Here is a 17,272-nt window from a genome sequence, read left to right as displayed (position 1 = left end):
TCAAAAGAATTTTGTTTGTTTGTAAGAATATAAACAAATATTTTTGATTTCAAAAACGCTTCAATCGCCTTAATCAAAAAAGAAACTGCTGAAAAGCCGCGATCGGCGATTCTGATTTCGTAAAAATTGTTACAACTTCCGTAGCGCGACAGAAACAAAGCAGCAGTTCTAGCCGACGTACGTATATCAGCTTTTAGTATTCTGCGAGAGCGCGCGCGCGCGCGCTACTATACCTCGCTGTCTCTCTCTGATTTCCCGACCGAAGATCGTGAAAGTGTAAGAAACTGCGCGGCGGCACCGCGGTTATCGGGCGATGATCGGAAAAATGCAAGGTGGCCTGGACCTTCACTGACTGCAAGCAGCGGCCAAGCACTCGCGTATAGTAGGCGTATCGGCAACTGGAGAGAGAAGGCGACTGAACTGGCAAGCTATAATAGGACCGTTTGACGTCGTCGTGATTTTTCAGACGTCGCGGCGAATTTCGCGCGGATACGTCGCAGAAAAAGAAACCAATTTCACGAGAATCTCGCTCCAATCGATTCATCATCTCGCCGGAACGACTCGATCGCACGTATTGTTAAATGCAGCGTTAATTGGTTGTTTGTGTGTATACACGCGTATATCGCAATTTTATTACCTCTTCTTCATTTCTTCCCACGTACATAACATCTCATTAGTTCGCGTTCAACAGTCGTCACGCGTCACAATTTTCGAGATATCGTTCGCGGTGATTTATACGAATCGCGCTCACGTGCATTGAGCGTGCAATCATCATTCTGATGCAGGTGCGCGCACACGTTTCATCCGGGACGTCCGAGGACGTTTGCGGGGTTGCGATCGGATGAAGATAGGATATTACAGAGGAAAGAGAAAAGAGAGAAAAAAACCCACCAACCTCCGAGAAAGACGTCTTCTCGAGGAAAAGAGACGTATGCGTGCGCGGTGTTAGACGTGTGTGTTACAGTTCAGTCCCGATTACATATCTGAACGATCGCGGGGCATTGTCGTGACGATAAGTCAGGGGGAAAAGTCGCGCAATGAATCTATCGATTATACTCGTTCTTCGCGGTTTACCGTTAGCGCGCGTGGATAAGACTTTGATAAAAATCGAGCGCGCATCGACGTCTATGCACAATCGAGTGTAAAAAAAACACTTTCTCATAAAATGAAAATAAGTTACATACGTTTTTCATATAAAAGATTAATAATAAAAGAAATAACGAATTTAAAATGAACCTAAAAAGCTATAACATTCAATGATGTACGTGAGAATTTGAAAGTGAAAAAAATGTGCGTTCAGTTTTTAGCTGAGAATGATGAAAATAAACTAAAGATCGGAACGTCCCAAACTAAGCGTGAAGTTGTTTCATCTTCAAAATTTTCACATATATCAGTGAATGTTTTAGGTTCATTTTCATTTAATTTGTATTTTCTGATAATTTAGAGCTTATTTCTGTTTATAAAAGGAAATATAAAATTATATATTATGTTTTATGTATATTGTTGGTTTGGACAATAAATCAATAATATGCTAACAATAGAATAGTTCAGATACGTTGAACGAAGAATTATGGCGCTAATAATAATGTCAGAATGTGCCGCTTGCACATTTTATCGCAACAAAACATCGACAATATATAAGATTGACATCGAAGTGTACTGATGCAAGATGCACTTTCCCCCCGCGGCGCGGCAATCGAGATTACTCAGCACCACGTAGAATTTCGCGGCGGTCTGCGGTCGGCTTTTCTATATTCACGCACGATCGTCACATCAGCCTGGCTCGCTCTGGCTCGAATCAACTATCTGTGAGCGCGCAAAGCGCGAAATAAGAGGACTAAAAAGCGATCGGCGATTATGCCGGTCTCGTCGGCTCTCCCGTCCGCTTAATTTCAACTTCCCCTTTTGCCACATTCTCGTTAATCGTGATCGCGATTGCCACCTCTCCGGTCACCTACACCTCTCTAGCGATTGCCTTTCCCCTGCCCTCGTCCGTCAGAGCAGATCTCCGTAGAGTCGAGCTCGAACGAGCGCGAGACGACCGATCCGGTCGTTACGCGGGTAGATGACCGATTCTATAGACGATTGACTTTGTAATTATCAAACGGCGACAAACCGGTTAAGGACCAACTGCTGATTGATGGCCGTACGCGTGTAACCATATAGGTCTTTTTGCGCGTGACCATTAGCACTTGTATAATGATTGGGAATTACGCGAATCGACGATATCGTCTTGTTGCAAATTGGAGAAAAATGAATGGTGATACGTACCATTGCCTTCAGATTCGCTCGCCTTGCACTTGGCAGTTCGCTAGTCCCGATTTATCTTGTATTTTAGCAGCAGTTTCAATTCTCGAGAAATTCATATCTTGTACATTTTTCAGGATCAATTTTAATCATCTGGTCAACAGACTTTATTTACGGAATACGTAAACAAAAATATATCGAAATAACAGCGCGATCTTTACTTCAGCTTTATATACAGTTAGATATAATCTCTCCGTCCATTTCGTGAGTTTTTTCAAGATTTTTTTTTTTTTTTATTAACTCAAACGTCACTTTTATATTTCGTTATTCTCTCCGTTTTAATATCAATGTTAAGTAAAGTGTAGCCATTAAAATTAAATAAACGATTTTCGATTTCCCGATCGCGCGCGCGATCATAAAAATGTCACGCAATAGAGATATTTCGAGACCGAAGAATTGGTGAGATGGAGAAGCGGATAATCGCGGCAACCAGTATTTATAGGAAATGTAGATGTAATCATCGGTCTTGGGATACCCCCGAGAGGACGGACGGGAGGTGGATGCCGTTACCAGATGCGGCGGCTGATGTACCGATGGCGGTGGGATGCACCTTGGTACCTGTTACCTGCTACCTTGTGCTGCATGACGCCAGACGGGCCGAAGGGAGCGTGACTTGGGATTAGTCCGACAGTGGCGCGTGCCACACAGGTGGCTCTTTAAAACTCACTTATCTGCCTCCTTCGCTCTTTTGCCGCTGGAAAACCGGAATCAGAAGCTCGAATCTTGCCGAAGAACTTTACGTATTGTTTATTCGAGACGATCGGGACTTGTTCTTGCAACGGTGCATTTTAATTTTATTTTTCTTTTTTTGTTCAAATGCACAGAAATGCATAAACGAGAAATATATGTGAAATATATAAAATAGATATAGAGTTTATGATCTAAAAGAAAGAGAAACACATAGATGTGATAAATATAAATTTTTTAAATACGTAAAGATGAGGATATGTTATGTACATTTTGAATTATCATTATTGAACGCGTGAAATATTATTGTATAGAGAATACAATATTACAAGAAAATTAAAAACAAGTACACGCATCAATTCTTGAGATATTTATAAATGTTTATAAGTATTCATACGTATAATATATATAATCGCGCGCATAAATTTATAACTCTTTGCGATTTCCTGCATTTTGTCTCTCTCCGGTACACTTTTTCTTCTTTTCCCCTTATGACATTAACAGGCGCGACGGCCTCTCTCCGGATTAAATATACTGTACGAGATAAGCGCGTCGAAGCGTCGAAGCGGTTAGAAAAGTCGAAATTAATTCAGCTTAAAATAGTGCCGTCTTCCGGGGAAAGGCGGCGAGCTTTATAAATTAAGATCGAACAACCGGGTGTATTTTGTTTTATAACCGTTTTTCAGGATACCGGAATTCTGCGGTATCAGTGTTCCTCGATATGTCGTCCTTTTTACTGCCGGGAACAGGAAAATTGCTCGGATCGTATACGCGGTGTGAGTTCAAGACTGGACACGTGGCTAATTGTGATAAATATCTCGAGACTTAACTGTATGAGGAATAACGTATCGGATATGTATATGTATAAGTGTACTTGGTTTCTTCCTTCGCGAGCGAACTTACGCGCGCGCGCGCACACACACACACACACACACACACACATACACACACATATATTCTTGTCTCTCGCTCATGTGTGTATTTCACACAGGCGCGTGCAACAAGCCACTATTTTATTGCAGGTGACTCCGCGATATTCCGTTGGTACTCACTTACCTGTCCTCGCGTCTCATTCTTTTCTTTGCGAAAAACCGGAATTGGAAGCGCGATCTTCACGCGCGCGAGACGAGCCAATCAACCGGCCCGTCCGAAGAGTCCTAATTGAGCTCCTGAAAGAAACAGAGACTCTACGCCAGGAACTATATTACCGTGTATATATATCTCACTGGCTTACCGTTACGCGTTTGTACAATTCAAAAGCAAACTTATCGGTAAGTCTACCGCGCGCGCGCATGCATTCATTCGTTTTATTAATACATCGGATACACTTGGAATATTATTTCAACCCGGGCGCAACACGTGCGTTAACTCCTGCGCGTTTGTAAAACCAACGTATTTCAATACGTACACGTCCTCAACTCAAAGAATCACAGTTTTTTTTTTTTTATCAGTTCAACTTATTCCGGCAGGTAATTACTCCCAAGCGTTTTCAGAGAGGAATACACGCGGCGATACGTTGCTACACTTTACAGCTGTTTCTTGGACATTTCCTGAAGACAGTTCTCCGTAGTCTCGCACGCGCGAATGTTTCATTAAAATGATAAAGCTTGGCGTATTCAGATATAAGTGAAAATGTAAAATCTGCTTTGCGCGAAAGACGCGCTTAATGGAACGTGTCGAATATATTGCAGTTGAGTTCTCAGAAAAACTATAAAAAAAGAAATGTGTGAAACGCTGTTGGAAACTTTTTTTTTTTTTTTTTTTTTTCAATGGAAACATTCAGTGATCGCAATAAAAGAGAAGTGATTACAAGACACTGCTCTCTGGAAACACCGTGCAACTTTTTAATTCTGTACGGACTCCCACTCTTTTTTTTTGCTTTCGTTTCCTCTCTCGTCGTCTCTGTGTGTGTGTGTGCGCGTGCGCGCGCGCTAATATATAACACATCTCAAGATTGCCGTGTATTAGAAGAGAGGTCCGTTCGCAAAGAAAACAGTATACCCGTGCTCACCTGTTACACCCACGCGATAGCGCGGGATATCGAGACATTCGCGCACGTACGGACACGCAAGGGAGCACGTTAATGGCACGTGCCACAGGTGGTTCTTCGAAAGCCACTTATCCACGAAAGCCGCACGTCTCTTTCCCTTTTACTCGGCCGGCTGGCCGCTCTCGCGCAACTTATATTTACCTACATAAAGTTCCTCTGCATGACGGAGTCCCAACAACTGAAAGAGAGAACTGGAATTACTTGACCCGGCCTGCGTGCAGCAGACAAACCGCTGTGCCGTCGATCGGAGCAACGCGCTATCAGACACGGCTGCTATACAGCCTGCGAGTGTAAACGTATTTGCGTACATATATATATATATATATATATACATATATATGTATATGTATATGTATATCTCACGTGGGCTGCTCTCTCGCCATGCTCCAGTAGGCTCGCGAATTTTTGTTCATTAACAGGACACCGCGCACGCTGCGCCACGGATTGTCGATCACCGTATACTATGTACTCGGTATCGGCGTCGCTGTACTGATAGCGATGCTCGCTTTCTACCGATTGACCATCGATAGGAAGAAGAGAGTAAATGACTCAAGACGAAGAAGCGGTATAATCATTTATATTTATGCGTGTGCGTATTTCACTCCGGACAATTTTCTCGGAGACCGTAGGAGATTGTAAAAATACTTAGAACGAAGAAAAAAAAAGAACGATTATCAATCTTCAAGAGTCACTCGTTTTATGTAGCGGTTAATATTTCCAATCACACGCAAGTTTTGAGAAGAAACATTTATTTAGCATTGAAAGTCGCGATGTTAATGATCGCGTAGGCGTCGTCGTACCAGCGAATGTCTCGTATTTATGAGACATTCTGCATACCGTATTAATGTAAATACATGTGTTCGCGATTTGCCGGTCGACAACGCGCTCGTGTAGCGGCCAAATATGGGTAATGGGGTTAATGAGCGAGAAAAAAGAAAACAAGCCTTCCAGTTGCTCAAAAAAACTCGATCGGACACGCGCGTGTTGATACAATAGCATTTTTTTCTGCGTTGATGTCAAATGTATGGGAGGGTGTGTAGTCCACGAAGACCACCTTGGAATACACAAAGATGGGGTTGTAACGCGCACTACTAACTGAAAAAGGTGTCGAGTAATTTGTTACAAAAATTACAAACAATTTTTTTAATTAACGGTTTTTCCTCGTTATTACTTGTTTAATTTTTATCGCTCGAATACAATGTGAAATGCGATGGGCGCCATGTGAACGGGAAGCAGTTCTCGCGGTTTTAGAGGTGGTAAAAAGTACCGAAACATTCCACATCGCAATCCGGATCAGGTTTAATAAACATGACGGACAATCGAGACGCCGGCCATCCTGCGAAAACTGAATTGTTTCCTCCTGGAGCTTCCCAGGATTCCAGCAGCAAATTCCTGGCGAGAATGTTCGCTTATGGACCGAGGAATTGCATAATGTATTGACGTTTTCGCGTGAGAGTTCGAAGCTGAGCGCGTTTCACGGTTCTCTCGCACTGTCCCGTCACAAATACTCATACAACGAAGGGCACGTATCTTCTTTGGGAATAGATGTATACGTGCACAAAACGTAGAGAAAGAGATAGAAGAGCGAGATAGAGATAGATAGATAGAGAGAGAATAAGAAGAGAGAGAGAGAGAGAGAGAGAGAGAGAGAGAGAGAGAGAGAGGAGAGAGAAGCGTAGTTGGAGTTGTTCCACGCTCGAGCAATTCCTTGATGCATATTGTCACGCGTTGTTAAACTCCGAGAGTACCGCCATTACCAGTCAGTTGGGGAATCGACACTGAAGGCAGAAGAGTGGAAGCACAAGGTGCGGAAAGTAGCTGTATGTTTCGTCAGCTACTGCACATCGCTACGGAGCATCGCGCGCGCTTCTCCGACTTAGTTAAATTGCGACTATGTTTTTTGGATCATTACTTATTTTCGTAAAAAGAGTCTACATGAATATCATCCCCCTTAGGTTTCTTTCCTCTTCAAAGTGATGATTACAGAGAAGGCATACTTAATGAATATCCTTAACAGACTTCGACATCGTCGGTTATTATTCGACGTGAAGCCAACTGTAATTGCGAACATCATTGCTCACTTATTAGAGCAAGAATTGACAACGTATTATGTTTAAATAAACGTAACGAGACGTTTTTTCTATACGTTCGCTCCGGCAGAGCTTCGGCGTGCGGTCCCGCCGCGGCGGGTCCCATGAGAGGATTCAGTTAGTAAAGTACGCGAGCATTCAGGGCGGCCGTAAACAATGGTTTCAGCGAGTGCGTACAGGCCACGTTCCCCATCACTCGGAAGAACACTGATGGCCGACTCCCACGGTTTCGCAGAGACGAGTCTAAGGCCGGTCTTTACGCGTACTTTGGCCGTCCACGACTTGCCCATCTTGCTTTACTTAAGGTTGCCTTGTGGCCCAACTCGGGTTGACCGTTTCTCCCTCGCCGAACGATCATCGCCTGCCTCTTACTCGACGTTTACTCACGTTTACTCGCGATGTATTATTCCCTCGCTACATTCCAACCTCGGAAGATTCCGCGTCGCTGCTGGTAGCACGAGCTCGAGGAGGAGAAACAGGCCCCATTAGGAAGCAACGCTAAACAATCATCCCTCGCGCTCTCATTTGACGATAAGCTTTACCGTCAATATGAAGGAGAGAACTCGCCGAGAGGGAAAACTACAGAGAAAAATTGAGAACACAATTCCGAACGTTTTTCCTCTCATAAATCTACTTTGTTTCTTGTTCTATCTCACTCGGCTGAAATCGTTCGATTCTCGTTGCGATCAAGGCGGCCGGAATGATTTGACTTTTTTTTTCGACTGCGCGAACAAATTGTAAATTGCATGTTCGAAAAACTCTTTGTATTAAATCAAGAACACTTGGATTTCTTACATGCTTGTGAGTTTATATTATTTTATATACGATAACACACACATTTAAATACAACCGCTTATGAAGGCTACGAAGGCTCAGTATTTTGAATTTAATAAAGAACTTTTCTCTCTCTCTCTCTCTCTCTCTCTCTCTCTCTCTCGGCAAAAGACCTTAAAAAACGATCGATTTTGCTACGTAAATCCAGAACCTGTCTTTTTTTTTAATCATCGCCAACGCGAATACAAAGTATGTATAACACTTTTGCTGAGGCGAACAGTTGTTGACCGCAAACGATCATGATCGTTGTTTCCAGTCTCACTCCCACGCATTATGAGATCCGCGTGTTTCGCGATGTAAAACGGCGGAACGCGGGAGCAGTTTCGAATTTCACGGATGACCGCCTGATGACGATTGGTGCATTCGACGGTTGCTCTCTCGGCTAAGACCTCGGCTCTTTTGCTCCCTCTCCTCCATCTTACAATTCAGTGTAATGGACTCCTGGAGGTCCGCGGGAAGAGGAAGAAGTTGCATTCATTTTTTTTTATTTTATACACAGCATGCCTTCGCGGAACACAGTAACCCATATATGTATAAAGAATTTCTCAAGACATTGCCGAGACGTTGCGCGTTGATTTCAATCAAAAACTAGAGCGGATGATTTTTAGAATAGAATATTATATATTGTCGATTATCTTCCGATAGAACAATCTGACAAATGGATCCTTTCGCGGTTGGACAGCGATGATAAATTTCTGTTTTTTTTTTTCATCGTGGCAGCTGCAATGCGCGTCGCGGGAAATTGTATATAATCGCTCAAACTGTAGACAAACGTCAGCAACAGCGTGGACGAACTTATATACACTCCATTCATCCTTTCATTCATCTAAAAGGATTCTACACCTTGTGCCTCTCGCAGGCTTCCAACCTAGCGGTGTCGCTCTCTCCGCGGCGGCTTCTTCTCGACGTAATAAGCAAAAAAGATCCCCGGCCAGGTCATTACGTAGAAGGGAACGAAGAAATTATCTACTGCGCGCGTAAAAAGCGTGGCAAAGGCAATTCCATCGCGGTTGGACCACCGAGACTTATTTTTGTGGTTCGGCCTGCCGCGCCGCACGGAGGCCTCTCGACGGGTAATACGCCTAGATCAGCTCGGGACTTTGTCTACGGTATTGTTGCACCATTGATCCGAATGCGAGTCACTGACCGAAAATCCGTGCCCGTTGCTCCTCGACTGAAACCTAGACTCGTCTGCGTCTACACTTCTGTGTCCTTGTAAGAAATTCCAGCTACGACAAAAGTCGCTCGAGGATATAATCTCAAGTGTTTCTTTTTTTTTAGGAAATATTTTCTCAACGAAATATCACAACTGAATTAATTAAGAAAAAAGTAGTTTGAAATTAAAAATAGATGGAGTTTTACGAGACAGGTGGGTTAAGTGAGGCTTGTGGCTTCTCTTTTTTTTCTTGACTAGTCATATTGAATCGTAACGCTCAGAAACAAAAAACAACGTGAATGCGATTTTATTTTACAATTTACATCGAAATAAATTAATTTTCAAGTATTTTTTTCTTTCCAGGCAACGAGGAGTCGATCAAACGCCTCGTCTAACTCGGCAAAGGTATTGTCCGAGATAAAAGAGGGTGGTAGGGAACGAGGGTTGGAAGCAGGGTGGCGTGCTATGATCAGCATGGAGCTTCCGGTACACGCGACGCAGCATGGTGCCCTACACTTGGGGGTCGGAGTCGGGGTCAATCCGGGTGACCCAGCCGGAAGTACCTTAGCCGCCATTCACTCGCATCCCCAGGACCCTCTAGCTCTCCACCATCACAATCACAGCGCTGCAACTCCCGGAGGTATGCATGAGGACTCCAAGAAAAAACGTATGTTTCTTCTTACGAATCCATTTTCTGTTATTATGTTAGAACTTTAAGGCGCAATATTGAGCGTAATATTAAATCTTCAATCCAAAAAGAAACAAACAAGGAAAAATCGAGCAAAATTAGATTTTGTGTGAACGCAAATTTCGCCGATTATAACAAATTTAATACAGTTCGAAACAAGTAATATGAATACTAATGTATTCCTTATTGTATTACATATTTTTTTTTTAATATTATGCAAAAGTACGTACGCAACTTCTGCGATGCGAGTTATTGATTTTACGTACCGTGTCGTTCGATACCGCAATAAATTTCTTCTCACTTATTGCGCAACTCAAGCGATGATTATTCCGCTTACCATTCGCTAATGCGATTACTCGATATCAAGAAGAGAAAGCGATACGTTACAATGTGATCGTGCGAGCGAGAATCAAGTACGTGGCGAGGATTAAAAGTGCGAACACGGTGCACATAGGAATGTCGCAGGAACAAAAAAGTGCGGGCACGTGCCTCGTGAAGCGCGGGCAATAAATTGTCGTCCGCGCGCGGCGACGTTTCTATTACTGGCGAGACCCGCGCGCGCACGATGACGGTGCATCCCGTGTGTTTGCCGAGTCAATCCGGATTTCAAAAATCCGTTGAACGCGCCTCCGATCGCGCCGTTTCCGACACGGTTAGCCGCGGTATTCCGCCAGATAACTCGCAGAACAAAGATTCAGATTAATTCTCGATGTATCTCTCAGAAAAATTTGATAAACACGTTTCACGAGCGCGCTTCTCTGCACGCAACCATTAATATCCTCGAAACAAGCTAAACACTTGAAAACGCAAAAAGATCGCATTCTCGATCCCGCAATTATCTCCTGTCGTTTATCATCATTACGGTGCTATAAACCGCAAGCTTATTAAATCCCCATATCAACGTACGTATCCAACGGTGCAACGACATTACCGTACCGGGAGACAACCCGTGAGCAATGATTCCTTCATCGAAGACCGGCGGAACGAAACTCTAACATGAAAGAGTTCCTTGTTCCGTACGGAACAATCGAGTTAGCTGAACTCTCGCTCGTCGCAACAACCAAGTTTTCGAACGCAGGACGTGTACACGCGTGACATGAGCGAACACACGCTTGGTATTGTTTTAGAATAAACGTTTCGGTTTCTCGTTTGGTTTAGAAAATCGTCGCGGATATATTTTCGAAACACACGACGGGATCATCTTCTAAGCGGTAGTTTCTTCCGACCAACGGTTGATTGCACCGACGTGAAAGCTCATTGTCTTCCTTCGTCTTCGTCTTCGTTTTCTCGAATGTGTGCGCGATGAGAAAGAGAGAGACGGTGGTGGCTGGTTAAGGAAGATAAAAGGCTGCCGCCGTGGTAGCAGCCAGTGACGCGGCATGAGTCATAAAGCCAAGAAGAGAGATGAGTAGAAGACACTCGAGACAGTGGTCGTTAAATCTAATGATATCAACGTATTTAACCGAGAGAAATGTGGATCAATTTTTTAGGAACACATGCGCATCTGACACATTGTGTATCAAGAAAATGATCTCTTCTCGCTCTTCTCTCGTTATTGATAAATATATAAATCCAAACAACCCCATCGCACAACTGGTTACAGATATTTTATTGTTTTTTAATAAAGATTCTCTCAAAGAAACTATTTCTTCGCACACAGCTGAGTTTTAATCTCTTTTGCGCGAAAGTTATTCTCTCCGTCGCGCGCACGCGCGCTCGAGTTCGCTCATAAAAAAAAAATAAAAAATTACATCACGGCGCAAAACGTGTGATTGACAGAACGAGAGAATCCAATATAATATATATTTCGCAATGTGTGTACGACGAAAACGCATGCACGTGCTGTATACTTGTTTGCCTGTATAGGACGGCGTTCGGGACGAGATAGCAACGGTTATTTATGGGGTTAAATAAAGGAACATTGCGCGATCGCGCGATACAAGGCCTCCGCAATACAAATAGGTTGCCGTGCAGGTTGGCATTGCCGAGCTCGCGTTGCGAGTCGTCATGATCCGCAATAAACGCGCAAACGCTAAATCCTTTTGCGAGGTGCAACCGTCTCTCTGCTCGCGATATTCTTTATCGGAAAGGTAGCAAATCTTCCTACGGCGGGACTTCTGCTCGCGACAGATTTATATCTCAAGATAAACACGTACGCGAAAGTAGAATTAAAATTCCACGCCATATTCTATAATATATTTTATTTGTAACGATACAGAATAACATATAATCAGTCTTAAGTAAACACACATACACACATACACACACACGTATATAAAATATATTACACGTAAGCATATCTTACAGTTTTGCATTAAGATATATTTTATTTGTTATATTTAACAGAGAGACGTCATATCAGATTTGCGTCTTAATTAAAACGAGATGTACCAATAAATAAAATGGAGAAACACATACAGAGCGCTGTTAGATTTTCTCGTTGTTGATTTGAGTGTTATTACGTGTGTGATACTGATTAAATCTCAGTTACTCATCTCTTCGGATTTCAATTTCACGTCTTAATTCTCTTTTCTTTTTTCTGTTTCGAACAGATGACGGCGGCCACGGGATGAACCAGGACGGTGAGTGAGCTTCTGATTACAGCGCGTGCACGCGCGCGCGCATACAAGACGGAGAAAAAAAGACGGGGAGTGCAATTTAATTTTTTGTGCAAGTCGTCACGTTTTCCTTGACACAGCGCCGAGATTAGGAATGAAGCGGTCGCAGAAAACAAAATAAAAAAAAACAAACAAACATGATGCAAACGAGAGCGTAACAATAAACACCGTCAGACTATAAGCGTTTATTGCGAACCGTTATCGAAACGCATTTATCCCGTTATGATTGACGATCGTAATGATTAAACAGCGAGAAAGTTATTCTGAAATGTTGCTCTTATCGATAAGTTTTCAAGATCGATCGCGAGAGAGAGAGAGATCACCAATTATCTCTCTACCTCGTCGCGCGATTCCGCGCGCGATGCGGAATCAACCAAACGATTCAATTGCCGTCGGTAACCGAACAAGACGCGCGCGCGCGCGCACACGTGCACTTCGTCGAGCTTCACATTAAAATCCATAACGCGATAAACAACGATCTGAAGCGCGCGGGGGATTTTCGGTGATGCGAATCCGAACGTGCAGATGTTAATTGGATACGCGCGATGATACGAGACTCCGTAATTTACGATGACGCATCGTTCGTCCAACCTTTTCATTACTAAATTGAAATTGCATTAGATTTTGATTAGCTCGCATCTTTGATTCACAGAGCTGAGGCTCTATTACAGATGATGTAAAGATAACGAAAGAAGTCTGTGTGCTCGCGTGTAAAGAACTTAACCTTGTTATAACCCCGCGGCGCGAACACGTCCGAAATATACACACACGCGCTCTGTATCACAGCGCTTTCGTTCTTTTTTCTCTCCCGAGACGGGATCTCGCGCGCGCGTGTTAAGAATGTCCCGATCGTTCTCCATCTTCACTATTCTTCGCCGGACCAGACGAATAGTCTCTCGCACGATATCTCTCGTATCCCCAAAGTGCGAGCAGGATGCCCTGGCATCGCTTACGCGTGTGATGTTCGCGTGTAATTTATGCCAATGACTTACACGCCTCGCCGCGGTAGGTAGGGTAGGAGGAGATACGGCGCTCGCTGGTAATCATGAGGTTTAAAAGGTAAACGGTCGCTATAGGTGTTGGGGAACCCCAGACGTGGGGGCCCCGTAGGCCCTGCCAGCGCGCTCAATATTCAACAGGTATTTACATTCGCAAATTGTTTACGTCAGCCCACGATGAAATCTGTCAGAATTTCGTTCCGTCGGCAGCTCCACGGAGCTCTCTCTCTCTCTCTCTCTCTCTCTCATTCTTTCTTTCCTTCGCCTTGTCTCTTTTCGTATTTTCTTCTCCTATATCATCTCCTCTTCTTTTTCCTTCCCATACTTCCTTATGGGAGTACTTCATCTCCAGTTTTGCCCCATCCTTTGCACACTCGAGAGACGAAGGGACGATCAACTCTCTTCTTTCTCGCGTTCACCTCCCTCCCACAGAGAGCGCATAATTATGTGGATATTAATCAAACGCCGCACGTGTTGGGAACAAATCTAGCGAGAACTTTGTTAGATTTGTTGTTTTTTTTTTTTTTTTTAATCCACTTTGATCGCACGCACTATCAAAATCTACACAATAGCGCGTTAAAGCGTTTTAACGCATTAACATTCTGAATGTACTTTTCCGCGATTTTTCCATCTCGCTCGCAAGATTGAGGCTACAGATAAGTCGGGCACCGGTCAAACGTTCGTTCGGCGCAAACGCGCCAAACCAGTTTACTTTCCTTAATACCAAACGATTACGCGAACGTTAAAAAAAAAGCGTCGTAACCTGCAGCGCGAACTATCCACCACTTGGTTCAATATCTGAATCATATTGATTACCTCAAAGTGAAGAAACATAAGTAAAGGGGTAAAAAACCTTGTTGCAATTGAGATTACGTTTCAAATGACGTCCAAGTTTTGCAGGTAATAGAACGTCACTTTATTTGTCTATTTTTCTTTGAACAAATTTCTCGAAAAAAGAAGTCGTTTGTGTTTTTCTATCAATTATCTTACGATCAATTGATACAAATGGCGTTAATCATAAGAGAACGAACTATCTCCGTAAATTAGAACAGCAAAAATTGTAAATATTCCTATGCGAGCGCTCTCGACTCGTGAGAAACTGAGCTAGATTTTGCTAACACGCGAAAGAAAACTCATATTCAATGTCTTCTCTTTCTCTCTCTTTCTCAAAGCGCCAATATCTTCTCTTTTTCTCTTTCTCTCTTTCTCAAAGCGCCTTTACGTTTTTACGCTATCGAGTATATTGGCGTTAGTGTTGTGCAGCGAAGTCCTCTTTGCGAGGTCGAGACAGCGGCATCCATGGAAGCTCGCGCTACTCTTCCAGAGGACTCAGGAGAGAGACCCGGGGTTACATTAACGTTTATCGTTGGTTATTAATACGGCGCGGATTACGCGCGGCCGTAAGTACGTCACACGTATGTGTGCGCGCGTTGTACATACATTGCAAGCGCGTCTGTGCGGTTACGCTGGCCAGTCCTAATTATAGCGTAATACAAGCGCAATCGTATGCCGCGCGCTACTCGGCGCTTACGTAATCTCACGATAATGCGGCTCTCCGTGAGTGGGACCTGTACGCTCTCGCGAGTACGCGCGGAGAGCGTGAGGTTGCATTCTTCGACTGCCGATAGAAGCATTCGCTCCTGTTCGTAGTAAGACTCACCCGGGATGAACTCGCGTTATCGCGTTATCGTTCGCCGGAATAATAACATCGAACAACGTGCGCTCGCGCAGTATTTTTGTCAGAAAGTAAACGTCATTATATCCAGACATTGCGATTGTATCTTCCCGTAGTAGTGATCACGAAATCTATTGGCAGTGGCTTTTTCGCTCGAAAGTTTTTAAATTTTTCCACCGCGCGATGTACGCAACAAGTGACACGTTTCGTACGCGAGAGAGCAGACAAGAGGCAAACGCAAGAGACGCACGCGACGCTGTAATTGCACAAAATTGCGCACGAGGTCTAAGCGATTATTAAGATCAACGTGTCTTCGCGCTAGATACTCGTTTGCACGACGTGTTATAATTGAACGGTACGGTTCTCCCTCCTCCCTCGTTTCTCGACGTTTTTAAATCAGAATCACATTCTAAAAAATCTATAAAAATCTTCGACATGTTTCCATTGCGACGCGTAACTCTGATAAAAATATGTTAAAAAAAAAAGAAATCGATGCTTTCTCCGTCGCGCTCGTGTTCGAGAATTTAAGCACGTAAATTAATTGAGAGACTTGTATCAGCGCGAGAATTCATTAGGATCGGGGACTGGAATTAATTAACCAATTACTTAAATACACGCGTTATGTAAAGTCAGAGTTGAAACGTTGAAATGTCGCGCCGGTTGCACTCGAATAAAAAAATATCTAACGCGATAAAAAAAATAAAAAAAACAAATAAACTACTAGTTACTAGTTTAACGAGTCGATATCAAACTGCAGAAATTCAAAGATATTATCTGCTTAATTTGGTTGCGCAATTTTTTCCTCCCATCCCCGAGAGACGAGATGCCGGCGGTGTGAACGATTCAGGAAGCGAGGTCAGCACCCTGCCTCTCTTCCTCCTTTCCTTTTCCCGCTTGTCCCGATTAGCCGGGAGTACGGCGTAGCCGATAACATCGGGAGTAGCCGCGGCGATAACGGACTATCGCGGCTCCCGGCTGAATCACCGAATGCACTTCTTAAAGGTCATAATATTCTGCTGCATTTCTGCTATCGGTTCTCTATCCGACTTGTTTCTCGCGTCCGAGAAGACCGTTTTCGCGATGACAATTCGCTCCCGCGCGTTATTAATGACGTCGAGGGCGAGATCGTAAATTGCGCCGGACGCGATTTATTTCAGTTTATTAATTATTATGCACGCGCGCGGTAGTCGCGAGAAAATTTCAGATGGCGCGATATCGCCGGTATAACTCTCCTTCAAAAGACAGTTTGTTTCGAGAGAGCGACTGGATATACTATTCTGTGCGCGAGCGCGAGATAAGCGGTTGTTTCACAAATATAATTTTGTTTTACTGTTTGTATTCTCCGTAATTTTTCAAATCTCTTTTTGTTCTCAACATCCGGTATCGCATCGCCCATAGACACGTCTCTCAGCGCGGCAGGAGATACTTGTAACCAGCCGGTTAAGAACATTCCTGGTCGATGCGACAAAGTAATACAGCCGGTTCGAACAAGCTCTCTAATCAACAAAACTGTTTCTCTGTCGACTCGTATACCTGATGCACACGCCGCGTGTTCGTGTGTATGTTTTATTCGCCTCTCTCGCATAAGTGGTACGTGCAGTACCACGCCCGCGCACGCAAGAACTCGCTCCAAGTTCTCGCTCGCGAGAACAGAACGAGAGAAACGAGGAGAAAGACGGAGAAAGGTGCGCGCTCGGCCAATGATTTGTATTGCTAAATAACCAGCGCCAGTTGTCTCGAGAGCAGTTGGTTTAATGACGACCGTGGGGGAGCCGGGGCAAAGGGAAACGCGCGAGTTTGTTGTAACCACGCGATGTGCACATTGCGTACATACGCGCGGGCGCGTTCTTCACGCGAGCGAAGATTTGAAAATTCAAATTCTGTCGATCGCGCGTCACCTTAAGCCGCCGGATCAACCGCATAATTCCTCACACCAAAGCCGTCGCGTACGTCTATCTGATATTTTAATGTCGACAGCACGTATGCGGAGCGGTCGGAAAAAGTATGCGTGTATCGCGTATATAGCGACGGGATATAAATGTTGCTCAATTGAAATTCCATTCTCTATACCTCGCCGATGTATAGATTATGGAAAATATTTCTATATATATATATTGATATATTTTAACACACTCTTGATGTAATGTCGCGATTCGCGATGTTTTACGG

General features: G+C 43.8%; 2 protein-coding genes across 2 annotated transcripts in view; one reads left to right on the top strand and one right to left on the bottom strand.

Annotated features, from left to right (window-relative positions):
- Window positions 1-17,272, top strand: part of LOC109859555 — a 116,358-nt gene that overhangs the window by 16,325 nt on the left and 82,761 nt on the right. Inside the window, exons 2-3 of the mRNA XM_020437911.1 lie at window positions 9,488-9,791; window positions 12,365-12,394. Coding sequence (XP_020293500.1) covers window positions 9,590-9,791; window positions 12,365-12,394 — 232 coding nt within the window. The 5' untranslated portion in view covers window positions 9,488-9,589. The remainder of the gene's footprint in view (window positions 1-9,487; window positions 9,792-12,364; window positions 12,395-17,272) is intronic.
- The window catches only part of LOC109859559 (dopamine N-acetyltransferase-like), a 101,921-nt gene that overhangs the window by 69,804 nt on the left and 14,845 nt on the right, over window positions 1-17,272 (bottom strand). The gene's annotated exons all lie outside the window — the stretch shown is intronic.

The sequence above is a fragment of the Pseudomyrmex gracilis genome, unplaced genomic scaffold, assembly GCF_002006095.1.
Source record: "Pseudomyrmex gracilis isolate BER0280 unplaced genomic scaffold, ASM200609v1 scaffold_268, whole genome shotgun sequence".
Taxonomy (NCBI): domain Eukaryota; kingdom Metazoa; phylum Arthropoda; class Insecta; order Hymenoptera; family Formicidae; genus Pseudomyrmex; species Pseudomyrmex gracilis.
This window is presented reverse-complemented; position numbering and strand designations above follow the sequence as displayed.